The 27,951-nt window shown below is 49.6% G+C and overlaps 11 protein-coding genes across 11 annotated transcripts; 6 read left to right on the forward strand and 5 right to left on the reverse strand.

The window, feature by feature from the left end:
- Window positions 1-244: 244 nt before the first annotated feature.
- On the forward strand, window positions 245-806 carry PFICI_14564 (uncharacterized protein; the record flags this gene model as incomplete). The annotated part of the gene is made up of 3 exons (XM_007843145.1): window positions 245-523; window positions 580-642; window positions 714-806. 3 exons carry the CDS (start codon window positions 245-247, stop codon window positions 804-806), a joined length of 435 nt encoding a protein of 144 aa, XP_007841336.1.
- Window positions 807-1,908: 1,102 nt separating this feature from the next.
- PFICI_14565 (uncharacterized protein) lies at window positions 1,909-3,119 on the forward strand (the record flags this gene model as incomplete). The annotated part of the gene is made up of 2 exons (XM_007843146.1): window positions 1,909-1,985; window positions 2,051-3,119. 2 exons carry the CDS (start codon window positions 1,909-1,911, stop codon window positions 3,117-3,119), a joined length of 1,146 nt encoding a protein of 381 aa, XP_007841337.1.
- A 1,073-nt stretch (window positions 3,120-4,192) lies between these two features.
- Window positions 4,193-5,420, forward strand: PFICI_14566 (uncharacterized protein; the record flags this gene model as incomplete). The annotated part of the gene is made up of 4 exons (XM_007843147.1): window positions 4,193-4,211; window positions 4,301-4,400; window positions 4,473-4,631; window positions 4,694-5,420. The coding sequence occupies 4 exons, from the start codon at window positions 4,193-4,195 to the stop codon at window positions 5,418-5,420; spliced, it is 1,005 nt and encodes a 334-aa protein (XP_007841338.1).
- Window positions 5,421-6,139: 719 nt separating this feature from the next.
- Window positions 6,140-7,446, forward strand: PFICI_14567 (uncharacterized protein; the record flags this gene model as incomplete). The annotated part of the gene is made up of 3 exons (XM_007843148.1): window positions 6,140-6,269; window positions 6,329-6,880; window positions 6,944-7,446. 3 exons carry the CDS (start codon window positions 6,140-6,142, stop codon window positions 7,444-7,446), a joined length of 1,185 nt encoding a protein of 394 aa, XP_007841339.1.
- Window positions 7,447-7,843: 397 nt separating this feature from the next.
- On the reverse strand, window positions 7,844-9,196 carry PFICI_14568 (uncharacterized protein; the record flags this gene model as incomplete). The annotated part of the gene is made up of 1 exon (XM_007843149.1): window positions 7,844-9,196. The coding sequence occupies one exon, from the start codon at window positions 9,194-9,196 to the stop codon at window positions 7,844-7,846; it is 1,353 nt and encodes a 450-aa protein (XP_007841340.1).
- A 1,357-nt stretch (window positions 9,197-10,553) lies between these two features.
- PFICI_14569 (uncharacterized protein) lies at window positions 10,554-11,117 on the forward strand (the record flags this gene model as incomplete). Its single annotated transcript, XM_007843150.1, has 1 exon — window positions 10,554-11,117. One exon carries the CDS (start codon window positions 10,554-10,556, stop codon window positions 11,115-11,117), a length of 564 nt encoding a protein of 187 aa, XP_007841341.1.
- Window positions 11,118-11,813: 696 nt separating this feature from the next.
- Window positions 11,814-12,956, reverse strand: PFICI_14570 (uncharacterized protein; the record flags this gene model as incomplete). The annotated part of the gene is made up of 1 exon (XM_007843151.1): window positions 11,814-12,956. The coding sequence occupies one exon, from the start codon at window positions 12,954-12,956 to the stop codon at window positions 11,814-11,816; it is 1,143 nt and encodes a 380-aa protein (XP_007841342.1).
- A 1,047-nt stretch (window positions 12,957-14,003) lies between these two features.
- On the forward strand, window positions 14,004-14,988 carry PFICI_14571 (uncharacterized protein; the record flags this gene model as incomplete). Its single annotated transcript, XM_007843152.1, has 2 exons — window positions 14,004-14,494; window positions 14,649-14,988. 2 exons carry the CDS (start codon window positions 14,004-14,006, stop codon window positions 14,986-14,988), a joined length of 831 nt encoding a protein of 276 aa, XP_007841343.1.
- Window positions 14,989-15,475: 487 nt separating this feature from the next.
- Window positions 15,476-17,547, reverse strand: PFICI_14572 (uncharacterized protein; the record flags this gene model as incomplete). The annotated part of the gene is made up of 2 exons (XM_007843153.1): window positions 15,476-16,492; window positions 16,540-17,547. 2 exons carry the CDS (start codon window positions 17,545-17,547, stop codon window positions 15,476-15,478), a joined length of 2,025 nt encoding a protein of 674 aa, XP_007841344.1.
- Window positions 17,548-22,055: 4,508 nt separating this feature from the next.
- Window positions 22,056-22,913, reverse strand: PFICI_14573 (uncharacterized protein; the record flags this gene model as incomplete). Its single annotated transcript, XM_007843154.1, has 1 exon — window positions 22,056-22,913. The coding sequence occupies one exon, from the start codon at window positions 22,911-22,913 to the stop codon at window positions 22,056-22,058; it is 858 nt and encodes a 285-aa protein (XP_007841345.1).
- Window positions 22,914-23,995: 1,082 nt separating this feature from the next.
- On the reverse strand, window positions 23,996-26,880 carry PFICI_14574 (uncharacterized protein; the record flags this gene model as incomplete). Its single annotated transcript, XM_007843155.1, has 6 exons — window positions 23,996-24,210; window positions 24,262-25,884; window positions 25,940-26,369; window positions 26,423-26,575; window positions 26,644-26,671; window positions 26,747-26,880. 6 exons carry the CDS (start codon window positions 26,878-26,880, stop codon window positions 23,996-23,998), a joined length of 2,583 nt encoding a protein of 860 aa, XP_007841346.1.
- Window positions 26,881-27,951: the final 1,071 nt, after the last annotated feature.

Genomic DNA, 27,951 nt, shown 5'->3' on the forward strand with positions numbered 1-27,951 from the left:
CTGAGGATCGACCGGGCCGCAGATATTAAGATTCATCGCAACGGTCTCTTGATCGGGTCAGAGTGGGGTATTACAGAATATACACTCGGCTATCCGAAGGTGTGCTCCGATTTTCTGAGGAACCCCTCCACTGTCATAGTATCTTACGTGTCGCGATAATCGCCATTTGTTGCATCTACCTCGCAAACACAAGATAAATTTCCAAAAAAGCGCTTGTCTGCTTGAAATAGCGACCGTGATCAACATGGCCATCTATCATATCGTCCTGTTCAAGTTCAAGTCGTTGGTGCCGCTGGACGAGGTCAAGGCCGTGAGTTTGTTTGCTTTCCTCTTTCCACTAGCAAAGGCCCAATCCCATCTTACCGTGGAGGCGGTTGGTAACTCAGCTTATGTGATATCTGACTCGAAGCAGGCATGTAATCGAATGCTCGCGCTCAAGACAAACTGTAAACATCCAGAAACCAAGCAAGAGTATGTAAAGACCTCTATTGGGGGAATCAACAACAGCCCGGAGAATATTGCGGTACGTAAACTGTTAGTTTATCATGATACCAGGCCAAGTATGCTAAAACTTTGCAGAATGGCTTCACCCATGCCTTTATCAGCCAGTTTGACAACGAGGATGATCGTGCGTACTACTTGGTAAGATCCATCCGACCCAGAAGATTCCCTTGAATCGTCTTCGAATTGACGCTGACAATGACATTTATCAGAGTGAGGATCCGGCGCATCTAGGTTTTGTCAAGAGCATAGGTGAGATTGTGGACCTGGTTCAAGTCATCGATTTCACCCCCGGTGTATTCTAGATGGGTACCATGTGTCCCTATATACATGAACCTCTTGAACTTTATCGTGTCGTCGTCGCAATTCTTCTTTTGTAAGGTCCGCGGGTTCGTGATTGCCTGGATAAAGGAAGTGGGCTTGTATGTAACTGCGGGGTTGACTCGGCCGAGACTTTGGGTACTATAGTGCCAGTGGAAACACCTACGTAAGCAAACATGAAATTGGGAATATGATCGAGATTGCGATAGTTTGGATACTTCGTGATCCTGATGCCTGTTATTTATAGTGTGGTATTGTCCTGTACCATCTTGGCATTACATTACGTACTCAGCGCAGTATTCCTAATTTACATAACTACCCAGTTGCAGTGGGCCCTGAAGCAGTCAGTTCAGTGATTCTCAGGGTCTCCAAGCCCCTGCACCCCCGCGTTGCTCCAGGGGACCCGATGACCCCCGACGTCATGCTAATCCGACCCGCTCCAGGTCAGATAAAGCCCATTGTTTCACTGATCGCGGGGCTGATATTCAGGGCGGGTTCCAGTAACACGTGTTTCCAGTTTTGCATCGCTACCTGAGGCCAATATTGGGCAGAAACCTTGAAAATGAATAAACAAACTTTCCATTTTGCGAGTATAAGGACTTTGCAATCAATAAAAGTACCTGATGAATAAGAGATTACCAGACTGATACATCACAAATACAAACAGTTCTTTGGGTGTTTTGAAGCATTGTTTGTTGCACTTGTTCTCACCCCGGCACTCGCTAATCCAGCTCGGCAAAGACCACCCACAGCGAAGTTGCAGCAACCCCGCTAATCGCCAAAGCCCCAAGCTTCCTCTCCCCAGACCTGAAAGTTCACTGGGTAACTGCGCGACGTCATTTTCCTTAGGGGCAGCTGAAAACTGTCTAACCTGGAGCAAAGTCGGGAAGCTTACTGACGAGCATCTATCACATCAGTCGCCAGAGGACAGACAAACAATTCTACAGGAACAGTTTGTCACTTTTTGATTCTTCCAGTGCCGCCAACTCTGAATCGAATACATCCCCTTTTCCTCCACCCATAACTACAACAATCATCTCCATCTCCTTCAGTCCTGCCGGCAGGCTGCCATTCAAGTCCGTCAACATGTCGCAACCAACCGGACCCATGATCATCAACCTCCCGCAGCCGCCCTCCAATCCAGACACCCCTAATGAGATGCCGTAAGGATGTCTTGAATCACTCCCTCTCCTCCCAACCATGGTTGTTAACCTTTTTACCGCCGCAGTGGAACCCCCACCAGTACAACCACTTCATTGTCCGCCCTCTCGACCACCGCCATCAAAGACGGCCACCGCGGCCATGCCCATGCCTTCCCCGGCTTCGGTACCCAGCGCGGCCATTCGCATAACCCTTCGACCAACAGCCTCGAGGCCGAGCGCGCCGACCGAATCTCCCGTCTCGCAGGTCTTGAGAGGGTATCAACCCTGCGCGCCGGCCAGCAACAGCAGGGTCAGTCTGGCATCTCCCCTCAGACGACGCCTACATCCACTGGCTTCCCCTCCGGTTCCATCTCACAACAGCAGATCGGCGCCCTGCCTTCTGGCCCTTCCTACTTTGACAGCAATGGCCAGCCTGTAGCCGCGACCAAGATGAGCACGGTTGGAACTGCCTCTGCGACGGGAAGTGTTGGCGCGCGCACGACGACTGACACTGGAGACGCTACTGAAGTCGACGAGGATGTCATGAGCATGGATACCAACTACCGCACAATGGATGTGGACTCTAGTTCAGGTGCCGATGTCATGGATGACGACTTGGGCGCCCGCTCTGTTGGCGGCTACGAGGACCGAATGAGTGATGACGGGACTGCCAGTTTGGTAGGTTTCGGCGAAGGCGCCAACAGCACTGTAAGCGGTCCAATCTACCAGCGCCGTCCGCTGCCTGGTACCACGGGTGCTACCGGAGCCTGGGGTCTGGAGCGTAGCAGTTCAGGGCTTAGCGAGGCGGCCATGCTGCGCTCTCAACAGCTCAGGGATGCTGGCGATACCCCTGTCAGCGCCATTGCCCAAGCTGAGCGCAGAGATGCCCGGATGATGAATGGTATCGCCGTGGATGGAGGTGGTCATACTGGCACTACAGGTGACGATACGTATGTAGACACCACCGCCACGGGTCCCGTACCTGCCACTCAGCTAGGTCAAGGCATGCCTGGATCTGTATCCCGGGAAGCTGAGCGCATTGTTCATGAAAGTTTGGATGCTGGCGAGGGACACGTTGGAGTCGCGTCACCAGCTCTGAGCAGTACCAAGGGTGGTGAGCGGCTGGGTCAGTTTTACTTTGAGGAGAAGAAATGATGAATTTGGATTGTTAAACGCATCGTTGGCTTGCTGGCTTTATACTGGAGTTGGGGGGTTTGGTATAGACGACTGTCATTGTGATGTTTCTAGTCGTCGAATGAAGGAAGCTTGTACGTCTGTGGTTGGGTTCATGATTTACGCAAATGCTTGAGCAATGCGTCTGGTAACAAAAGCAGGTATAGCGTCATATGTCTGTAGTCGCCCTGGGCCATGAATTTAGATGAGTCTGCAATTATAGTGTGTGTTACAGGTATCAACTCTCCTTTCAACTTTGACCATGTTGTATCATCAAGGAAAAAAAGGCAAATAACTCAAGGTATTATAGCAGATGCAGAAATCTATGTGGAAATGGCAATCTTCGTTTCCTCCCAGGAGCTCATCCTTTGCTAGACGCAAGACTTGTCAATATAATGAATACATGTGGCTCTCGTTCTTGCTGTGTCTTAAACGCCTAGTCTCCATGACCTTGGCAGTTATACTCGTAAATGTAGACATATCCGGGCAGAAAGGAGACATCCTGACACTTTGATAAGCCAGCTATGCAATCACAATCATGATTATTGTCAGTGACCCATACCCATAGTCGACTATCAAGCAAGTGTACCCAGGTATTGAGAAAATCATTTGAAGCAGATATGGAATAGTCGGCACGATTCTCTTCCACTTTCACCTAGTGTGACCAGCAAGGTGACTATTCATTTACTCTCGTGCTTCCAAGCAAACGCCGCACTTCGTCTCGTCTTGGGCCCAAGTGTACGACAGAGCAACACTTGAGCTCGTGCAGCAGTTCTTCAGGACCTGAACAAGTACCCATGTACTTCAAGAGCTTTATCTGTCGCGTCTACATTCACGACAAACGGCGGCGTTCCAGTCTCCCATCTGCTGATAAGAAACAATAACAACAACACCACTCACCCTTCCAAGCTCTCGCGAAATTTCACGTTGAGCCACTTCCAAACACCACTCAAACAACGTTGCTGGAAAGTCGTTCTGCGGCTCGAATCTTCCAATGACTACAGCAACCTCCATCTTTGCCGAATTCTGAAGCACAAGTATCTCAAGCTGTCAACATGGAGAACAGCCAGCCTGGTGAGTCTTGTCCTGTGATTTATTTCATGGGCGTCTTTCGCCCAGCTTCAATTTTCGGCATTTCACACTAACAAACTTGTCGGCGGCAGTGTCCAGTAGCCTCTACGTCTACACTCCTGACAAGGGAGCTCCCATCTTCTTCGCCGCTGCCTTTGCCATCTCCGCCCTTGGTCACATCTTCCAGTGCTTGTACGACTCCCTTCATTTTTCTCCCGCACTGTCACGGCCAGTCTTCTCAATACTGACGCGACGTGAAAACAGTCACCATCAGAGCTGGAGACTCATGGGCCTGTATGCCATCAGTGCCATCATCCTTACCGCCGGCTATGCATTTCGCAGCTATGGAGCATTCTTCTACAGCATCACCAGCCACGGCCTGGCCTTGTACACTCTCAGTCAGCTCTTGATTCACATCAGCCCGTAGGTCAACAGAGCTTGAATACTATCCATTATACCACGTTCTAATGGTCTACCATACGCAGTCCACTCCACGCCCTAGCCAATTACTATGTCTTGTCCCGCGTTTTCGGCTACATTCCTCATCTGGCACCCTTCTCCTCCCGCAAGATCTTGGCTGTCTGCGGCGGTATTACCGCCTTCATTGAGCTTCTATGCATCTTGGGAGTTGCTCTGGCCGCCGACCGCACTAGTCCTCCAGACCAGCAGTCTGCCGGCAAAGGACTGATCATTGCTGCCGTCGCCCTACAGCTTACGGTCATTGTCTTCTTCTACATTCTCTCTGGTTACTTCCGCAGACAAATCACCATGGACAAGATCACGTCTCCCGCCGCCATCACGCCCATGGTCGTCTTGTACATCAGCACCCTCCTACTCCTGATCCGCGGCGCCTACCGACTCGTCGACGCCATTGCCGACACGTACACCCACCGTGATGACTTTGGATTTGTCCAAGAGTCGAGCCCCATGATGCGCTACGAATGGATCTTTTACGTTTTCGAGGCCACCCTGATTCTAGCCAATTCCGCCATTTGGAACATTTGGCACCCTGGCCGCTACCTCCCCAAGGACCACCAGACTCATCTCGCTCCCGACGGTAAGACCGAGGTTCAGGGAGTTGAGCAGCCCGATCACCGCTCCATGGCTACCAAGGTTGGCCATATCCTCACCTTTGGTGCCTTCTTTGGCCGAAAGGATGGTCCACTGGATGGTGAGGGAGAGGCCATTGCCTTGAACGAGATGGCCCGTTGAACTAAATTTTCGCGGTTTCCCTGTTACACTGAAGGGAGAGAAAATGTTTGATGTGTCATGACAACTGTCAACCCCGTTTGTCTCTGGCGCATACATTTATGCATTGATGTATTGGCTTGGTTTGAAGGAATGCGTTTTGATGTCTGGTCATATCGGCTTTGAGGCGGAATCACTTGGTATGCTTTCACGGTTTGCAAGATTCCGCTATGGGTCGTTAGTTGAGCAGCAACGATATGGAGGCAGACATGAATAATGAAAGATACAAAGTGTTTGCAATCTTAAGTCAGGACGGAGAAAGGGAATTTGAAAAGATATGGAAAATCACAACTTGTCATGGAATGGAGTTGGCTTTTGTCTTTGAGCATTCTACGTCAAGTCGCCTCTTTAGCTAGTATTTGTGGTAGTTAGTATATAGCATTTCGTGGTGTGCCCAATCCAATAGTTTCCAAATCCCGTACTTGCTATTTTTCTAACACAAAGAATTGATTATTCCATGCCAGCGCCGTTTATCCCAAATTATTCGACTTTGCATGCAGTCCTTGTCGTAATCAATTTACCCACTAAGTAGGTAGCTTGAAGCTGCAGTTGCCTTGCCTTGTTTCGACACATCTTTTATTCTTTTTTCCTTCCCTTTCCTTCCTCACTCTATCTTCACTCCACACCAAAGTTTGAAGCAGGCAACCCAGTGTCGCCGGCTTCAAGCTGTATCATCAATCATCATGGACATCCCCGCTGCCGCCTTGCGCCCTCAGGGCATGGGACTCCTCGAGAATGATATCCGGCTCATCATCTTCCTCGTGGTCGATTTCAAGTCAATTCCTAATCTTGCCCTTACCAGCAAAGCGTGGAGTACGTCTTCCATACCTGACCCTGTCGCTGGCACGTGCTAATATATCCTCTGTCATCAGCCACCACATACGCCGCGCATCGAACATACATCCATCGCTACTGCCTTCGTGGCGTCATTGGCGAAGAGAATATGTCAATTGCCTTTGCCCGCTATGCCGCTTCGCAGCTCACCTGGACGCCTTCGCCCATACGCGGCTTCAGCAAGTCGTGCTCTCTTGAAGAACTACCTGTCAAACTCCAAGAGTTCGGCAACAAATACCTGGTTCCTGGAGCCTTAATGCCGTCGGATATTGACCATAAAATGGCTAGAGGCATGATTCACTTCCACACACATGTGAGAAACTGGTCATCAAACTTCGGTTATTTATCTAGGGAGTCGTGGACGGATCGTCTATGGGACTTTGAGAGCCTCGCATTGAACAACCAAGAGATATCGAGATTCGAAAATTCCGTGTACATCCTCGAGATTCTGAGGCTGCTATTTCCTGTATACTTGGAGGACGACCGCGAGGAAGACAGAGAAATCTTCACCGCTCTTTGTCATTTCTTCGCGCCATGGCAATTGCACATTATTAAAGAGATCGAAAACAACATGATCGAACTTTGCCCAGGTATGTCACCTGGTCACATCAATTCGGTTTTGTCAGCCATGGAAGCTAATTGAGCATTCTAAGATTGGTATCTCTCGGAATTCACCGATAACAACGTCGTTAGCGATGTCTCGGCATTTGAGGCCATTTTTTCATCATTAGGCGTGGAAGGAATTAGCGAGAATCGTGTTCATGGTGTTCTCAAATGCCAGTCATTGGTGGAGGACATGCTGCGGGCTGAGAACAGACAGATCTTTGCTTTGACCCCACGACATGAATATCAGCCTCCTCTCGGTACTTTAAGCTGGCTCTTTGAGAAAGATACCTTGCATCAGATTCAACGTGCTGATATCGAAGAACTTCTGAGCAAGTATCCGGAAGATGATACCGGACCAGCCGATTGTTGGCTATATCAGCAGACACTGAGTGTTGCGTTGTGCGCTAAGCTCCCAAGTCCACTATACATGATTTCCCCACGTATTTGTGATCGCAAGACACTGGAACACAGGTTTGGAGGGTCTTTTCCAAGCAGGAGCGAGTTGATTGACAACCTCGACGGCGCTCAAGTGGTCGACCGTAACTACTAGGTAGTTTGGTTCAGGGAGGGACTCGGTGACCTCGCGGCTAGGAAGAGGGTGACTACAGCCTAGTACAATCGACGATGGGTTTTGAGGGACATGCAGTCAACCCACGGGAATATACTTCGTTAATCAGTTACATAATCTACGTTAGTCTAGCATAGCTATATGACCCGTTTCATCTTAAGAGAGGTAACATGAGACACAGCAGACGAACGGATCAAACATGGGTAGTTCAAATCATGACGTTTGAAGCCAAATAATAAAGTGAACAATCATATCTGCAATAAGGTACTTGATGTCGGCGACTTCAAACTCGCTCACTATAGACATGCCTGATCCAAGGAATTTATGTGATCCCTTGACAGCATCACTAGTGTTGGTAAGGGCTATTATTTTGAAAGTATCAGAGCTTCTTGATCAACTTTACAGAGAATCTCATCCTTGCAATTAGGACTAACAACGCAGAAGCCAATGCCATTGCGCCGGCGTAGTACATTGCCGGTCGATATGGATTGAGCCCACGATTCTCGCCGCCATAAGCATTGAGTAAGAATCCAGCAATGGGAGCACCCATTAAATAGCCCCCAGCCCAGCCGGTAACTATCATCCCCATTGCAACACTCAATCTGGCAGATCCGAATATGTTACCTACTACGGTAGGCATGGTAGCAAAGAAACCTCCGTTCGAAAGACCATTGATAACAACAAATGCGGCCAAAGGTGCCAGTGAATGTGATGCGGGCCAGATAATAAGCATACTCAAGGCACAAATGAAGAGTGAAGCAAAGAGTGTATTGAGGGCGCCCAAAGCATCGCAGAGAGCTCCACAGCCAATACGCCCAATGGCAGATGCAAAGTTGAAACCTGCAAGCAATCCGGCTGCAGTACTAGATGACAAGCCGAGCGAATTGACATAGAGTGGGAGGAAAAAAGGCGGTACAAACAGGGGAAATGTACCCACGGCTCCCGCGGCGAAGAGAATGACGAATTGAGGATCCCGGAACAGACGCCACTCGATACGACTTTGTGATCTGACCGGCACACGCTCCCGGATAAGCCACGCAGCCGGGAGTCCAGTGGCGAGGGTCATGAGTCCAATGACACGAAAAGTCCATGGTATACCGAGCTTGATGATGAGTTCGTCCATGATGAAACTAATGACGGCACCACCCAAACCTCCCCCAGCAAAGACGATACCATTCGCAAGCCCACGTTTGCGATAAAAGTATTGCGCCGGTGTTGTGGAGCAAACCATGAATGAAAGGGCGACTCCAAAGCCCATGACTATGCCATTCGTGGCGAAGAGACCGCCGACGCTGCTGGTCGCAAAGCCACTGAGGATATTCCCCAGGCCTAGCAGGAATACTCCGAGGATGGCAGTGTTCCTAGCACCGGCGCGTGCAATCACACCGGCAGAGGCGGGAGCAAGGATGGACACAAATGTTACTGCCAGAGACCCTACATACGACAGCGTGGCTGGCGTTGAGAGTCCTTGGGCGACGAGCGCGCTTTGTATAATGCCCCAGCAGTATGTTATCCCGACGAACCACCAAGTCATGACGGCGCAGGCTGACGCAATGACCCAGCCGAAACCTCCATCCGGGACGGCGGCATCGGCGAGTTGCGATTCTCGGAGGACTGCGTCTGAAGGAATCGGCTCGTTGCTATCGTCGTGCCTGTCGTCGAGTTCCAACGGTGCAGCAGCGAATCGGACTTGTGTGGCGTGGGCTGGTGGATCAGGTGTCTCGAGCGACATGATGGTGAGCTGAAAGTGGAAAGTGGTTGCAGAGATACAGTAGTCAATGTTGGAAAGTCTCGTGCTTCTGGCGAGATTAAGAAAGGTAAGTAAGCCGCGGAGGATTTGCGCTACAACGGCATTGATAAGCGCAAGGGGTGAAATAGTATGATAATGCTCCAATCCAACATGTCAATAATAGGGCGTATTGGATATCGCAATATCGGCGCAGAAATGTGGATTTCTTATACTAGCGCCCAATAAGCTTGTTCCCTGCACATCTCGAGGCCGGGTCGGGTTGGAGCCTGGCGTCGGTTGGACATGATAATTTATAATCAGCTGTCTAGGCATCACCTTGCGGCTTAAGGGGGAACCTTTTTACGCAAGAGCTAGACTTTCTTGGTCAAGACTTTATAGTAATGCTTTGTCTGTCGAAACTGTCCAGAGCCATGAGACGAGTCCGGAAAATCATGCATGTGAACCAATCTCGGAATAACAATGGCTTATATGAAGATGTCATTGATTATACGCCTTGAGCAAGAAATTACCACTAAATAAGACTATTCTTTCTTATCCAGCCCCACCATCCAAACCTTCTCTCTTTTCCTTTTTCTTCTTGTTTTTGTGCGCCAATATGTGTTTGGTCCTCTACGACTTCCGTAATGACTACAGTGATGGAGCACATCGTGACATATTGGCGGCAATTGCAGCTATTAATACAGAGAAGCTGACCATACTGCAGCCGCACGCATACTCACCCAGCAAAAGATGAATGCACTGGATGCTTCGGTTCATCTAGTCGCGAGTGGAAACATGGCCAGTACCCCAGTCGTTGGAAGCTGTTTACGGCCCCGCGAGCCTTCATCTGCACAGTAAGTGATCATATTGTGGTTTGGGAAACGGGTGCGATCGAGGCTATTGGGCAGTATGCCACTCAATCCACGGAGATCAAGTCTATGGATCACTCACCTATTCTAAATCAGTCTGTCTCTATATCAATCGCCCATGAACTGTGAATCTCTTTCTCCACGGTGCTATTTGGCCCCTTCCATTCCTAGTCACGTCTAGGGTAGACGAGCAATCGAATAGCCCAAACACAGGTAGTCCAGGTTATTATGTCTAAGCCAGATAATGAAGTGAATAAACATGTGATTTATTCACAATCGTGAAGAGCATTCACCATCATGTCACAGAAACCTCAGTCCGTTCGTGATTGAGTGATAATTTCAAGAAAGTGATTTGCGCTCGCGAGTCTTATTTTCTTTCTCTATAAAAGACTGTTGGTAGGCTATCGAAGGAAGTCTTCCAGCACCATTATAGTTACAGTTTACGCAAACAATTCTATTTAGTCTACAGTGCACATACACAATTCATCACGATGCCGAAGCCAGAGAAGTCAGACAAGTCGCATCGGCGCGACAGACCCAAGGAACAAAAGCCCGAAGTGCCAAACTTCCTCGGTCAACTACAGATGTTCATTCAAGACACACAGACAATGGAAGAAACCTATGGCCCAAGACCTAAAACCAAGCAAAGAGATTCTCACAGAGACGCACATAGAGAATCTCGTCACAGAGAATCTCACCGCAGAGAACCTCACCACAGAGAACCTCACCACAGAGAACCTCACCACAGAGAACCTCACCACAGAGAACCTCATCACAGAGAATCTCATAGGGAGCCTCGCAGACACTCTACAGGCTTGAGCTCGGAAAGTCGCAAGGATCATCCAGGATTGGGGTTTCTCAGCGCCATGCCAAATAGCCAGCTGGTAAGGGAGTATGGACTATCGGAGCCTAGACAAAGCAGATCAACAACCCAGGACGCTTCGAACCACCGATACCACAACTCAAAGTCTTCCGGTGAGAGAGAGAGCGTAGGACACTCACACGGCCATGGCAGCTCACAACCCCCTATCAACAAGAAGGTATATGGCTGGTAGGGGGATGAGTAGACCCTGAACGTAGCTTTCTGCGTCCGCGGGTCTTTTATGGAAGACTACACTGATTCAGAGAAGAATAAAGAGGTCTGGGCCTGGTCTGGTCAACTGAATTCCCAAAGGAAAGAATCTCAGGCGGAAGTTCAGAAGTGGATGGAAACCTACCATTTCAGGAGCGTGCTAAATCCACGCTCAGTAAGTAGGCAGCCTTGAGAGAAAGTAATCAATAAATAACAAGCAATAAATCGTTGTATTCTGCTGATTCGGCAGGTATGCCCCATGTGTGATTCTCGATTGGGCCTCCAAGACGCCTTCATAGTGAAATTCGCTAATCAACCACTTTGCAAAGCATGAAAACCACGAGAGCGGCCAGGCGGATCAACTTTACATATTTTTTCCCCCCTCCTGGTCCTCCATATTTCTTTCTTTCGTTTTTGGATATTGAACGCTAAAGGCTATGTTTGAAAATGCGTAGAATAAAATCTATTTTCATGCAAGAGGGTAATATAAATCTTGAAAAGGTCATCTTTCACATCTTACTCAAGGATGGTCTGGTCTTGTTCGATCATAGTGTAAAGATAAATTGATGGAGATGCATGTCGACTTAATCTTGTGAAGGTTGTTGCAGAGCTGTCTGTGGCTCAGTTCCAGGACGATATGCTGGGTATGGTGCAGATTGATGCTGTGCCAAGGCATTGATTAGTATTGATCAGTTGGAAATGGGGATTCTATAATACTGACCATGGCCTCTGCAGGCCCTCCAATGGTATTCTTGTAACGCGTTTCCCAATCTTCACTTTTGGCGTGAAAGCAATAATACAGCCAGTCAAAGACTTTGGGCAGCGGAATCGTGATTGTGCCTTTGAAGCCTGACGACTCTCCGTCGTCCGAGACAGACGCAGACTCATCATAATCAGGGTCGACGGCAGTCAGCGGTAGTGTCGTGTCCCATGCATCTGCTGCTCCGGGTGTCTTGGGCTGATATTGGGTCTTTGAAGTTATAACCGGGTGATTCAAGACTTCCTTATCCACTACCAAGAAACAGTCCGTTGCTAGGCCTTCGGGGATCTCATTCTGCTCCCTCATTGTCTTGAATCGTCGTCGCAACGTGTCTATATCCGCCCCGTCAAGTTGCGACTCGGAGACAAAGAGAGGCTCAAGATTGCGTTTCAGTTCTTGTGCTCTGTACCAGCAATGAAACTGTTTCATTGCAGTAATGGAATGAATCGCCGTGAATAGTTTCCATTTATCATCCATTCCCACGCCGTAAGCAGTCCGAAAGACGACAAAGCCCCAGCGAGGCAGCTTGGCGGCAAACATGTCGAGCACCCAGAGTGGGCGCATGGATTGGATCTTTGCCTCCATTGCAGCCTTCTTCTCCTGCTTGATCTTTGCTTTGCGCTCCTTTCGGACCTGGTCAAAGGCCCTGTCGCGAAAATACGTACGGCGCCACACTTCTTGGTCATAGTCATTGGCCAGGAGCTCGAGGACTTGTTGCACCAGCCGCTTCTCGTCGGGCAAGAGATCCATCTCAAAGTAGGGCGCGCGTCTGAAAAGAATCATGGCGCACTCGTCCTCGGTGAGCGTGTCGGCGCCGCTGGTCATGACCTTGTCCTTGAGTTCTGGCAGAGAAAGCCCGACTTTTTCACGACAGAGGCGGTCTTCCTCCTCGGGGGGAAGGCGGTGGGATATCTGGTTTCTCTCGGCCCGCGTAACAGCTGCTGGGTCTCCTACTGCTAGTATGCGCTCATGTAGTTCTCTAAGCTCCTTGGACATGAAGGCTGGTGGCTGATCGATCACATAGTAAAGCTCACGCGCGACATGCTCGGTCAGTCTCGGCATCTTGTTGATGGCTTGAAAGAAAAGAATGCTAATCAAGGTGAGTACTCGGTGGTATGAGTCTTGTCTGCCAACTTTGATAGATGTAGTTGAGAAATGATGAAAGAAATGTCCAGACCTGGGACAGTCGTCATTGCTCTTTTGAAGATTGAGATAGTTATACAGCTTTGGCTCTTGCTGCCTATTTATGGAGACCAGACCAGGGGTCTTCATCTCCACTGACTTGTCACATCAGGTGAAGAGAGATTTATGCCTAAATGGCTGTTGGTGCACAGATGGTGATCCTACATCTGCATGATTTCTCAATTTCAAAATAGTGGTTGTAGGATACGAGCTATAGGTAGAATATCACATATTTATACCGATTCAGTAAAATATTGTTTGCGGATTCGCAAAGGCACGATATTTTTGAACGAATTCGTCAACAGTTGGAAGTTGAGACAGGGTTGAAAGCTTGGGGAGATCTTTTATTGTGATTCAGTACAATATATTTCAATATACGATCTAATCTGTAAAACTACAGAGTAGATATCTTCATCTTGTGATTCTCACGCCTTAATACTCATCCCCACCGTCTAGACCAGGCCTAGACTTTGGGAAAACGTGCCAGTGGCTCCTTGGAAAAACCTTGGCGATTGATGTCCAGAAAGGCAATGTTATCTGCATAGAGTACGTACAAGGTTTCTGCAGGCTCCCCCACTCTCCCCAGCCACCCCATAAGCTTCTACCCCCAGAAACCAAGAGAGAGGCAAAATGCGGAATAGTCGTAATTGGTTAGCCAGCTAGCTACTGGCATATGTCATTGTCTCTCAAGTGCATGCTTCTACAGCGTCTCAGGCACTGAATTCTGAATTGAGCTACACTGGCATAGCAGATCATATATCTCACAATTATCGCGATATTTCCAAGCTGAATTGTATGGATTTCAGTGAGATATCACTGAGATCCAATTAAAAAGGAAGTCGGCGCAAGCCATTATTCTTCGGCTCCAAAAGGCCTTGCCGTCACAAACCCCACGCAGAGCAGAAAACAACTATAAAAAAAAAAAAAATGTCGACCGTGAGCGCCAGCAAGCCCATTACAATGACGGACCGCGGACCGACGGGGCCTTCTTCATACCTCCAGCAGGAACCACAGCCCCCAGGCATGATCGGTCCAACGCCGTCCTTTCCGGGCCCGCCGTCGCCGTCCGACTTTCGGCCCATGCGGCCCTCGGGTGGTGGTGGTTTCCCAACCACGGCCTTGCCCTTTCCACAGCCGCCGCAGCAGCAACAACCATCACTGCCACCGACTCAGCCCGTATCCATGGCGCACACGGCCGAGGGACTCAAGTACATCCGGACCGCGGCCGAGAGCTCGCTGCGCGACTACGTCTCGCTGCAGCGGCGGCGGCGCTACGACGATCCCGTGGCCGAGGACCGCCTGCGCATCCAGAGGGGCGTCGCCCTCGCCGACTTGCGCACGCTGCGCAGTGGCGTTTCGGCCTTGGTCAAGGCTAGCGAGTCCCATCGTTGGGGACGATGGGTTTTGGGGGGATTCTTGTGAGTATTTTGATCTTACCTCTTCCCTGTCTTGCACTCGTTTTAGTCCCTGAAGATGTATATATATACACATATAAGTAGATAGATCTTCGGATTTCTTCCATTTTGGGCCCTGATATTGTCATACATGCTAACCCTTTCTCAAACTTGAAAGCGCAACTCTCATCCCAGCAGTCCGGCGGCTCTTTCGTCGGCCCTCAGATGACCAAGAATCATCCAATGACACCGAGTACGCCTTTCGCAAGAGCAAGGGTCTCATCTCGCGCACCTGGACCTTGGTGCGTAACAATGGAGCGCTCGCCTCCATGGGCCTGCTCGTCCTCTCGGTGCTCTACGTCTTCCAGGCCGAGGTGTCGCTGCGGGTGGCGAGGACCGTGTCCAAGCGGCTCAAGCGACTTATCCAGAGGATCGAGATTGGAGATGAGGTGCTTGATGAGAAAGATCTCAACCTCTTTACGGGCTGGCGATGGAGGGTGCTATCATGGAAAAGTTGAGAAGTCAAGCACTTGTTTCTACGCTGATGGTCACATCTCATGGCAATGGTGAAGACAGTGGATAATGATGAGATGACGTTGAACGAATTTACGGGTTACGATACATGTACAGCAGAGAAAAGAAATACATTTTTGGAGGATTCATGAGAATTTCGTTGATTGTCAGTAGATTTTTGAGTATTTTACTTGTTTATTGACAAGAATTTAGGGGGTATCCGCCATTGTGAATGATGTAGTACATGTTTGAAATGCAAGAATTCGAAATCGCCAACTCCCATGCCATGATTTCCCAAACGATTATGCTGTCCCAGACCTCAACTAGTAGACTGACATCTTGACTAGTCTTTCAAGCCTATTCATTATTTCCCCCATATGCTGATTTTGACGCGACGCTCATTATTATGCTCGAATTTCTTTCCGTGTTGTTGGCTTCATGTCGGTATCGTATCTTATATCCGCCAAATTCAATGGATAGAGCTTTGGCTGTTCACCCGGCAAACGGTGCACCGGCCAATTCTCGTTTTTCTAAACAGAATTGACGAATGCCCGTGCCCATGCGTATCCCACACACATCTATTATATACTTCATCATTCCCATGATATATTGGAATTGCTCGGGCTCGATAAGATCCGTGGCGGCGGCTGTGGCTATCGGCCACAGAATCATCAAGCCAATGTAACTTCGGGCGAGGGTCGGAAGTCGTTTTCGTGCCTTTTTTGTCATGCCATATCCGTCACCACTACCGCTGGATGAATCAGAATTGTCTGAGGATGAGGGCGACTCGGAGCCTCGAGGTGGTATCACGGCTTGATCGTCACCCGATACAGATGTCTCCTCGATCAAACGGAAAAAGTGTGGCGTCATTCTCAGGATCTCTGAAATCTCCTTCCTCCCCATGGTCACTGCCTCGGCATATTCGTCGGCAGCAGCATGCGAGAGCGATGCTGCAAGTCTGGCCATGACATTGTACGTCACCAGCCGGGCAGTACAGGCCGCCACGTACAGGCTGATTTGTGCAAGGTTTCGATAGGTCCTGTCGATTTCATTGACGGGTTTTGACTTGCTGAGTGCCTGGCCATTTTCGCCTACGCTGGAAGCTGGCCCTTCTTGTTCGTCGAGATTGGGCACAGGTGGCGAGTTCATGGAATAGGCTATTATCATGCCCTTGGCCTCGTTTAGAGCCTGAGTAATATGATATGTCTCGTCCTCGCTCTGTGGCCCAGTGTATCCCACTGGTGCATTTGGGGTCGTCTGTGGCACTGGTAACGTACCGGCAGGCCCGGATTCGACCTGGCCAACCGCATCCGAGCCTTTGAGAGAAGCAACATCCTCAAGGCTCAAGCCTTCGGTATTTTTTGATAAGTCCACAATGTCATCCGAGTCCGGATTGCTTGGTTCGCCATCTGGCGTTATGTAAGTCATATACCTGGGGTCACTAAGCCACCTGAGCCAGATTTCAGTGCCGGTATGCGGCGTTTGGACGCCGAGCATCTTGAGTTTGATCTGCACTGATTAGTAGGAGCTCTAAGAAGAGCCGTAATCTCACGTACCGATTCATTGCTGATTACGCGGAACAAGGCTCTGACCAGCTTGTCACGGAAAGACACTTTTCCACGAGCCCCTAGCATTGCCGCAGCACCGAAAATGTGGCTACTCCACCCGGATATGGTGTCTGAGCAAAAGACCTGTCTTGCAGTGAGCATGATTGTATACGTCAGAAGATTGTTCATGGCTGTAAGCATTACCTCAAAGAGCGCAAGCAAAACGACAGAGGCAAGCAGTTCATCATCCCGGCACGAACCAGGATTCTGGATCGCTTCATTGGTCAATTGCAGGGCAGTCGCGTATGCGGATCGAGCTTTGAGGATGGCTTTCCTGGCGTTTAGTTTTGTCGAAAAGGCAGCCAATGAGACGGCAGACAAAGAGGTCGTGAGACACGGTCCCATGTTCTTCTTCTGGCTCACGACTTTTAATACGGGCAAATACCCCGGATCCAGATACTGCGCTGGAGCAAACGCATAGCGGTTGGCAAAATAGCAAAAGGCACGATCCTCTAGTGGCAATCCAATCATGACTGGCTTCACCACCATGGCCTGTTTTTGCTTCCATCGCGGATTATCGGCAAATGACTTTTGCTTCCGGATTTTCCTCCGATCTCTCTCGGCGCCATAGCTATCTCTGGGAGGAGATGGCGAAGAAGCCTTTACCGAAACAGGCGATATGGGCGCTGGGTGGTATTGTGTAAAAGTGTTGTTGTTGTGGTGGTCATTGCCGCCGCTACCATGGGACGTCCCGGAGCTCGCCGATTCAGAATCTTCCGATCCCGCGCCACCTGCTCCTGAGGGCCCCGAGATGGAAGATTTGTTGCTGCTCTTGTGCTCAAACTTTTGAATGGTGGCAGTGGTCATGTCCCGGATGATGAAGGCCGACTCATCGCGATACCCCAGGCACTCCCGACCGGCGCGCCGGCACTTGAGGCAGTGTGGGCGGACCTCGTCACACTTGAGCCGCCTTTGGCGGCAGGTGTGACAGGCGGTTGACTTGCCCGTGTAAAACATGGCAAATCAAAGCAAGGGCTCAAATCATGAGGAGATGTTGGTGATGATGGTGATGAGCGGTGCTCCGAGACACGCAAGGCCCGGCGTCCCGTGTGTTCAAACCCTGGCAAAGGGCCTGGGGGGCTGAGCGCAATCGTGAGCTTTGAGCCCTTCGGATGCGAAGAGATTCGGGGGGGTTGAGGGTGGAAAGAGGATGAACTTGGCCCCTACCCACTAGCAATGGCAGATCATTTGTGGAGTCCGAGGCAACGCCAGATTCCCTGTCGGTCTGTCTGTCTGTTTCTGGGTTCGCCTACCAAACAAAGACAACCCGCGAATACTACAGCAAGTGCCGGCAGGTTCGAAGAGGAATTTGAAAGAAAAAACCACCACCCACTCAGACAGCCACAATGTTGAGCAGAACCCGGCACTCGCTGAAAGGGTCCCCGGACCCGACAGTTGGTGTTGACGGCAGAGATGTGACCCAGTTCTTCTCCAGTCGACGCAACTGGGCGATCAGGTAAACTTTAGGTAAAGTTGGGCAGGCAGGGCAAAGAACGGCACCCCCTTGACATTGGAATTTTTACACTCGTTACCAAAATGGTCGTTTTTCAATACCACAGAACATCAGCAAATGAACCGATTTTGAAGCGGAAAAAAAGGAATATTAAATTATAATAGCACGTCAAGGTCACACTTTTCGAATCATCTTTTTTCAATTTTTTTGGGTAGACTGTTAGCCGTGTGAAGTTGGAGTGTATATTCACGAATGTAAAAATTCCCATGTCTAGCTCCTGAACGGTAAGGAAGCAGGCAAGCCAAAAAAGCTTCTGGTGGAGGGTGAAGCGCGCGGTAGACGCTGTGGAGAATCAATGGAACATTCAGTACTGGAACAGGGCGAAAAGAAAGAGGATACGGATACGCTGTCATAATACCTGGAATAGTGGGTAGAGTACCTACTTTACCTACCTTAGGTACCTATTAGCCTACCCACCTAAGGGACAGGCACCCAGAGGGCAGAGTGCAGTGTACTTGTAGGCGAGGCAGTGCCTTGCTTGCACTAGAGGCTTTAGACAGATCCTTTGGCCTTGGGACTCAACCCCACCCCGTTTGCCGGGGCTGGACTGCAAATGCAGGGATTCTCGTCTGCAAGACTACAATCCGGTCTTTCCCCCCTCGGCAGGGATCGTGAAGGAGAAGGCAAGGAAGCAAGGAAGCAAAGCAAGCAGGAAAACAAAAGCAAAGCAAGTCTACATATTAGTCACCGGCGGTCGCCAATTTTATCTTTTATAATTCATAAGCAAGAAAACAGACTGCTTGCTCGTTTACAAAGTCGACCTCAAGAACTTGATGATCTAGGCACAGGATACCATTACCGCTTGGACTGTATGTATGAAGAGACCGGAGAGAGTCACGTCCGCGAGCGGCAGGACAGATCCGACCCCAGATGTTGGAGCATATCAGACGATGATCCAAGGTAGCGACATTACTTCAAAATGTTTGAAATCTACTGTACACTACTACTGTAGGGTCGACGCAGGTAGGCAGAAGAGATAGGTGGCTGACTTGCTTGATCCGTCTGGTCGGTGCTGGCTAGTTCGTACAAAGCTGGGCAGTTTAGCACCAACACAAAGGACCATCTCGTCATGTCATGTCATAGCTTGTCGACCATTGGACCCGATGAACCGCCCAAGGTTGTCCGGGCTCCTATATTCTTACAAGCTTCTACGGCTTGCTTGGCTTGAGAAGCCTTTTTGAAGGATGCTACTGCATGCAAGCCAGCTCTACCTCATGTGCATTAGTATAGGGAGAGGGTAATAAGCTATAGTTCCCGTGGTTTGACCCGGATACACTCCGTCCTCGTCGCCAAGGACATTCCGGTATACAATGGGAAATGCCTTGTATTCATGCCATGAGGCACTCGACAATGCACCAACAGGGCTGTCTCCTCCTATGACGAATGATTACACCTACATATTCCCGATGAACCATGTCGATCCGGAGACGAGAAAGGACAGGGACAGCAGTGAGGGGTTGTCGCGCGTTTCCATGTGCACTGAATGCTCTCTCCTAAAATCAGAGCCCTGCTGGTTTCTTTGGCCCCCTGTACTCCCTACGGGCCCGTCAGGATGAGCTAAGGTTGCCGCGTCGCGATCTAGTTAAAGTATATTCAGACCCAGGCGTCATCCGACTGGTGGCGCGTTGCTCACAATGGCTTCGCTTACGCACCAAGGACTTGAATGTCACATCTCGACATACCCCTCCATTCTGGGGGTGATTCTTTTACCGGCCTTTTGTGATTGCTTCTAGTCATGGCATCTAGTGTTTGAAGAGAATGTCCTTGTAATCTTCCGATCTCTCCAACAAGGCTACCGCTAACCGTGACGGCGAGGTGTCGAACCGCTCGACGGTGGAAGATTATGTGCCACTAAGCGAATCCTCCCCCAGAAAACCGGTACAGTAGGGGAGTAGCGGCTTCGGAAAAGCGACAATCGGAAATTGATGGCTATCTTATTGCTTTTTCCATCCGGTCTACGATAATCATCATTGCTTGAGAGACGTGATTGCACAACTACATGGTCCTATGCAGGCTTTTGACGACAGGGACTGTTAGAGTTTCACCCCACCTACACCGAGTCCTCCATCAAGATCGCGACCATCATACATACCTATGAGACTCGAGGCTCCCCATGACTTTATTCTCTTGGACATGAATTTGCCCTGTAGAAATCAGCCACCCCACAAGACTCTCTCTCTTTCTCATTCATCGAGACCTCCGTGTAATCAATCATCATTTAATTCGTACCCATCACCCAACCAGTAGGGGACGTGGATCGGTCCGTGACCTCTATTAGCTGTATCCACTTGCAGCTATATGCGTCCCGAATAAGGCTATTGCTCAAGCGAATCACGTTTGCAAGCTTGCCACAAGGCTTATAATTACATTGCTCCAACTAATGATGATGTTCATTGCGAAAATTCCTTAATGGCGTGTTGCTGTATAGAGCATGTAATCATATGTGACCAAGTACGATAGATCCCCTGTGTTTACAATTCATGGTAGCTCCCTTCAATGTTACTATTTCTTGGAGCAATCCTTCCAAACCCTCCCCCTCCCCCCCATTATTGTAGCTGACTCGAGACGCCAAATTAGCACCAGGAACCGAGCGTATACTTTGCACATCTTGTTCGTTTTCGTGAATTGAAACAAACCATTTGCTGCAAGACCCTGAATTAAGCGAAAGGAGGGCACGCTTTCTTCCATCGCCCGGCCGTTCTCGTACTTTAGACTCCGATGCTAATTGAATGAAGCCGTCTTTTTCTTTTTAGGCATTCGGTAACCCAACAAGGGGGGAAGTTCTAGAAGCCAGCCGAAAGAAAAACAAACAGCCCAAGGGGAGGAGGATATTGTCCTACCGCCAGCGCTAGAAGGAAGATAAAAATGGATGCCAAATTTGGGTTACTCGTCAGAGTCGTCACTAACTTGCGAGGCTTGGGGAGCCGGTCTCATGACAAGAGGAACCGTTCGCCATATTAGCGCCGGGCGTTTAGCCCAAAGACTGCAAATAATAATAAACAAGACTGTGGCATATGTATGGGTTTTGCCTCTTTCTCTTTCTTTTCTTCTTCTATGCGTTAGTCCCTAGTAGTCTCGGAAAAGCACCATGGCTAGAATTTGCAATTTCTCAACGGTTTTTGGATTGAGTTGCTATGGCGCTGGAAGCGAAGACCGTCGACTGTCCTTCCTCTTCAATGCCTGGCAATACACGAAAAAGCCGCTATTCTTGTTTTGCTGACCGTGGTGGTGATCTAATACGCCGGAGCGATGTTCCCCCATCCTTTGTATTTTCTCTACCTCCCTCCACCCAAGTTACTTTACATTTCAGCCCATTAAGGATCTGTCCTGTTAGCAATCACACGTGGTACTACTATGGAAGCTAAAAACCGTCCAATATATTGAGATCGTTTTGGCACTTGTAATGGGCATCCAATCAGAGAATTGCCGGATCTACATTCCGTAAGGGAAGAGTTAAGTTCGCAAATAATCCCCGACGCCTCACGTATGGCTTGCTTGTCGATCTTGGTGCCAACGCCAGTGCTTGCCGAGAGGAGGGATCACATGCTAGAGTGCAAGCAATATGGTGTTTGCCTATTTGTTGTTGTTTCGTTGGGTGTTTCTGTATCTTCCTGTTCACGACTGCATCAATAGAAACAACTTGCCCACAGACATGGCCACAAGCAACAATCGTACCCATAATTATCATTATTATTACCTATAGTCTATATAGACAGAAAATGTGTAAAGGAGAATCCTATAATACAGTATGTAATAGCACATGGTAATCCCTTTTGCAAGTCGTATATAATACAGGAGGAATAAGTTTCGTACCAATCCAGCAGGCAATCTAGCAGACAGTCTATCAACGCATAGGAGGGACGTCAGAAAAGCAGTAGCAAAGGGAGAATTCACTCTTCTTGGTTGCACAAGCGCGAGTCAATACATCCCAGTAGCCAAACACTTAAGGCTCTCACGGCCCGTACAGCGTCCAGTCAATTGCCGAGACATTGGCATAACATGTCGAGTTGGCTGCAAACTCGTGGCTCGCGAGACTCCCGTTGGGAAGCTCATCCAGAACGTTGCACTCGGGGAGCAGAGTGAGAGCAACACAGCCATTGGGAATGGTACGCACCCCAGCAACAGCAGGAGCAGCAGCCAGGGTAGCATTACTACTACTCACGCTGCTGCTGTTGTTGCTACTGTTGCTACTACTATTGGTGACAACAGCCGTGGCACTGCTATCCACCTCGTCATAGACCCAGCGTATCGTCGTGTAATTCTCGCCATAGTACGAGACGTACTGATTACACGCGACATAGGTCCCCGCCGCGGCACCAGGGCCCCGGAGCACCGGGTACAGCAAGGACGACGACGTGGACGACGACGAAGAAACCTCGAGCTGCACGCCGACTTGGCCCGAGCCGGCATTGACGCTGACGTCGTGCAGGCCGTCGGCGTCGGTGGTGTTGCGGTCCGCCACGTACACGCCATAAGGAAACAGCGGGGTGCCCCCGTCGGTCAGGGTGTCGGCCTGCCCGCCGGCAATCTCGTCGGCCGTTCCGTTGACGTAGTATACCCGCCCAACGTCGTCCCCGTCGGCAAACAGGACCGCGTCGTTGAGGCCTGCGCCTATGTGGATGGCGTCTAGGACCCAGCCATGCACGGGCGGGTCAAAGTCTTGTGACGGGTCGGTGACGTTGGCAATGAGGCGGAAGCCCGTCGAGGATTGTGTCGGCGGGTGGTTTCGAGCCACAACGACTCGACGCACAAGCCGCGGTGATGCTGATGCCACGCCGAGAAGCACGAGTAGTATGAGGAGATTGAGCATGGCGGCGTTTGTGGAGACTTGCAAGCAAGTGATGGAGTTGATGATATTCGTAGAGGATGAGCAGCAGCAAGCCCTTTAGGAGCTACCGCCAGCTCGCTGCTAATGTGGGAAATTCTGTCAATCGTCGAGGCTGTTAGACTTGCAGAAAAATGAGAATTATGACGTCGATCAAAGTTTGGCACTGTTCTGGAGATGCGAGATATTTATAATCTCATCTGTCGTATGAAAAGGCAGTCAGTTTGTTGTATCGCTGTAGGAACTGGCTCATAGGTGTTGAGCCCAATGAATGGTGTTTTATAGCTCAATATAAAATACAAGTATGAAGGTGATGAAATGGAACTTTTGGACCGAAATGATTTAATAAAAAATCTTTCCATCTATACATGGCTTTCCATCTCCAACACGGAATTCGCAAATCCGATGCGTGCCTTGAAGTGACGCAAGGGATGAGCTCGTTCATGTAAAATCTGAGACACCACGCACTAGAAACAGAGTCACAAACATCAAACGGTCATGGCTTGTGCTCATCCACCACCTTATGTCGGATGTAACCGAGGAAACCCTGCACCTGACTGCTATATATTTCTGGGGATACGAAGCTGGGAGGTTGGGACGAGCGTCGTTGGCAGATCAGAACTGGAATAGTGTTTACCCCTACCGCGACCTAATTGGGATCTGACACGGGGGTTTGGATAATCAGATGGCTGGGCGGGCCATCTCATAAGCTGAAAAGGTTCCGATGACCGTTTGAGATGTCTGCCAATAACCCAAAACTTCGTTGGGTTTACTATTATACGAACACTGTGTCCTGCCCTTGATTTGTGCGATTACGAAAACGATCTGCCATGAACTGTTGTTTTGAGGTGTTTTGGGAAATTTGTTCAAAAGCTGGTCACGCATTCCCGAAAACGTAAAAGCGAATCTTTGGAGAATCATAGCCATTCATCATATCCTGTATTAGAATCATGTAGTCCATGACAAAATTTCCAGAAAACACCTGCTGCCTAGCAATCAAACCACCTCGATCAACGCAAAAGCAGGAACAAAACAAAGCAGGATTCTCTCCAGGTTCACACCAAGACTTAGGTATAGACACTTTCAGTAAACTGGTTGACTTGCAACCCAGTCTCTGCCATGTTTGCGTCCTTCAGGAAATCGAGTGGGAACCATACCAGATGTCCCTGGATCTTGTCAAGCTTGCTACGGATATCTTCTGGAGGCAAGAATCTGTCAAAGATATGACCAGCTTTAACGCCCTTCGGAGGTAAGAAGGTGTTATAATCGTCAAACGTTTTGACTAGTACTCGTCAGTGATTGTAGACCAAGACACATGGTGGGTGAAACAAACCGTGATCATCTGGATCAGCATGGAAGAGGTGTCGAAAGATTTCCGTGTTCGTCGTGGCGCTTTCGGTCCACATCTTCCACATATCCTCTGATAGAGGATCTTCAACAAATTTATAACTGTCTTCTTTATCCCAAGGGTCGTTGGGAGAGTCGTCGCCTGGTGGCTGCGCATTGACGTCGTCCTTGGCATCAAAGTCCTGAGGAGGCAAAAGACCAAGGTGCTCGCGCCAAAGATATCGTCTCAATGTAGCGGCATGCCTACCCGCCTCAAAGGGCTTTCCATCCATGACACTTTGGATGCGATCCGTATCTTCCATCACAATAGACAACTCGCTGTCATGGTGACCTTCCTGGCTCCTATCGTTCAAATTGCTGGAGCCACAGACGACAATGCGATCGTCGACAATGAGAAGCTTTGCGTGAATGTAGAGCTCCTCCTGGATCCAGTTCTCCACTTCCTCCTTGGCATCGCCTTCCCAGCTCTCCTCCGAAAGCGGTCCAGTGTCTGCCATGGCATGATGCGCCACACTGAAGGATGTGGTTGTTTTCTCCAGGCCGTCCATTTCTGCTTCGAATTTCCTCTTGGCGTCAATGGCCTGCTCAGACTGTTCATCATTGAGCTGCCGATCAGCGCCTTTGCCGTGATCTGAACTCTTGCCCATGTGCGAGTCGACGCCTCCTTCGACATCCTTGGATCCGTGAATACCACTTCCCATGATCTCTTCAGCTTGCGCGCGTTGCACGTCCTGATAGCTGATGCCAGTCTCTTCCTCTCTCTTCTTGATGGCGGGTGTCTTGTTGAGGCGATCATAGGTTCGCAGATTGAAGAAGAATATGTGGTTTGTGGGATCGACGCCTTCCTTGCGAATCTGTTCAAAGATGGAATGCTCGCCACGGCAGATGGATTTGTACTGGTAGTCCATGATCGCTCTTGTGCCTGTGGCGGCAGCATCGCGGAGGTCACCAGCAAAACCAGGAATGGAGGGAATCATAATAATGACGCGGAACTTGCGACCCTCCTTGCCGGCTCGTACACAAGCATCAACGATTGAACGGCCAATGGTGTTGTGAATTGGTGATTGCTGGTCTCCGGTAGCGGTAATGAAGAACTGGTTCTCAATGTAGACGTAGTGTTCGGCATTGCGGATAATTTCAGAATATGCATTCTGAATCGAGTGGTCTCTCAGAATTCCACTGGACCAATCAGCGCTGGAACGGACGACTTGCGCGTGAATGGTGCCTCGATTATCGAGGTTCTTTGTCTCCATTGGCGTGAGCGGGTGAAGAACATAGTCGCCAACAGGATGCTTGGGGCGTTGCACTCCCACCAGATCTTCATCCTCGCCAGTTCGTCCACGCAGCTCGAGCCAGTCGAATCTATCATCTCGCTTGTACTTGTCACGTTTTATGAAATTCCAGCGCAATACGAAATGCTCGGCGATATCGTAGACGCATGGGCCAATGACACCCATTGCCACGTCGTGCCAGGGCATACGCCCATAATCGGCCTTGCTCAGCTCATTCTGCTTCCAGTCCTGAACGTTTTTGAAGTCCATGACTCGATTGTTATTGAAGTCCTGGCCCGGCCACACTTCGTTGGCAACACCTTCAGGGTGTACATCACCTACACGGTCCGTTAGCATTGGCGATGCAGCAGAAATGCGAGTATGAATCCATACTCAGGGGGTGTTGATGGGCATCCCAGCGGCCAAAACAAAGATCAAGACCACCGATAAAGGCCATCTTGTAGTCAATGACCAGGAACTTCTCATGATGGGCCCAATAAAAGGTCATGTCGGCAGCATTCTCGAGCACATTGTGGTCGGGGTGACGCATGATCTTGATGTTTCCGTAGCCCGGAGATCCTTTTGGACATAGAGACTGCAATGCATGCTTTGTGTGTTCAGAGTTGCAGGAAATGGCTGCTTCGACTTCACGGTAAACAGCCACGTAAATCTTGACACCAGCCTCGGCGCGGCGTTTCAGTACTTCATCCAGTCTCCATTCCTGGTTGTAATATGGTGGGCGTCTCAAGAACAATTCCGGGGATAGCCACCAATCCGCAATGTAGATGGTTTCCTGAGCCTGTTCCAGAGCGACGGAAACAGCCTTGTTGGTGTCAGCCAAGGATGATGCACATCGTCGCGCTTCTTGCAACTTACCCAAAAGTAGTCCCGTCCGTCGACATACCACTTGATCATGTTGCCATCGCGTTCAGGAAAGTAAGACTTGAAGCGGTGCTCCTCGCCAATTTTGGTACGCTTCTCATCACAGGCCTTTTCATGTTCCTCATCGTGACGGTGTTGAGGGTTGAACTAATCGCATAAAAGTCAGGTCAAAAATGTACACGTACACCAGTGCGGAATTATTGTCAAGATATTACCAGATTGCCAAACTTTCCGATTTGGTGTCTTTTCAATGTTATCGATTAGCAGCTTGTCCCTTCCCAATGTCCAAGGGGTCCGCTCATTGACATGGCGACTCACTTCTTGTGGATCAAGGCAACTTTGGCATCATGGAGATGACTGTTCTTCAGCTTATCCTTGAGATCGTGGATTTTGGCAGAGAAGCCGTGGTGTGAGCCGCCATCCTCACCAGCCCTCTCCGGTGAATGAGACATTTGGTACGAAAAAGGCTTGGCACAGTGCCGTGTTAGCCGCAGCAGCAGCGGAGAGGCGCAAAGAACCAAGCAATTCAGTCACGGAGCGAAGCCGATGCGGAGGGTTGCGGCGACCGGCAAAGCAGGAAACCGGAGAAAAAGAAGGGCAAGAGAGACGGGATGAGAGCGAGAGAGAAGTAGAAGGGAGAGAAAGAGGAAAGCTAAAGTAGGTATTCTAGCAAATGCTAAAATAATTATGGGCGAAGGCGTTGACAGTTTTTAATAAACATACATCGGCCCTGAGGTTGGTTGGTTGCTGCAAGTCCAGAGTCTCCGTCATAGGCTGGGGGTAGCTCGAGTCTTGCTTCCAGCTTGGTTGCAGCAGGTTCTGAGCCCGTACTTTCCTTTCTTGTGGACAGGGATCAATTAGAAGAAAAAAAAATGCAGTGCCGTCACCCGGGGTGGATTGAACAGGAGAGCTGACAACGGCTTGAAACGAGACGCTGCCTTTTTTTCCCTCTTTCTTCCAAGGAGAGGAGTCGCAGGTACCCATTTAATAAACCATGGGCCGGCCGATCTGACAAGAATGGCGAGTTCCGCTGCCTCGAACCTCCGATATTGGAAAAGAGCTGATGTTGCCTGTTGTGGATAACCTCTGTCTGTGCTTCAAACCACTCACTCCGCTTGATGAAGATCATACTATAGTATATTCCGCGATCAAAGCATGTCTGGCTTTTGGTGCGTGAGTGAGAATTCAATGTTTATCTGATCTATCTACACATGTATCTAAAACCGTCCATGTCCATGAAGTAGTCAATGCTTAAGTTTACACCAAATCTGGCCAGGCCGTCATGTATCGGTTCGATGTGTAAGGACGCGATCGCGGGGTAAACCAGATGGATGGATGCATACCCGTTGGAGGGAAAGGGCTTGGTGCAAAATGGTGTCATCAAGATAGACCACATGGGCATCAATCGCCAAGCATATGGAGTATAATGCAATGCTACTTTTTTCCCATTCTATTTCCAACTTGGAAACTGGGCACGCCTTTCCCTCTCTTTGCACGATCCAGACCCCTCAATTCAGAACTGG

The sequence above is a fragment of the Pestalotiopsis fici genome (assembly GCF_000516985.1).
Source record: "Pestalotiopsis fici W106-1 unplaced genomic scaffold PFICI_Scf_13, whole genome shotgun sequence".
Taxonomy (NCBI): Eukaryota; Fungi; Ascomycota; class Sordariomycetes; order Amphisphaeriales; family Sporocadaceae; genus Pestalotiopsis; species Pestalotiopsis fici.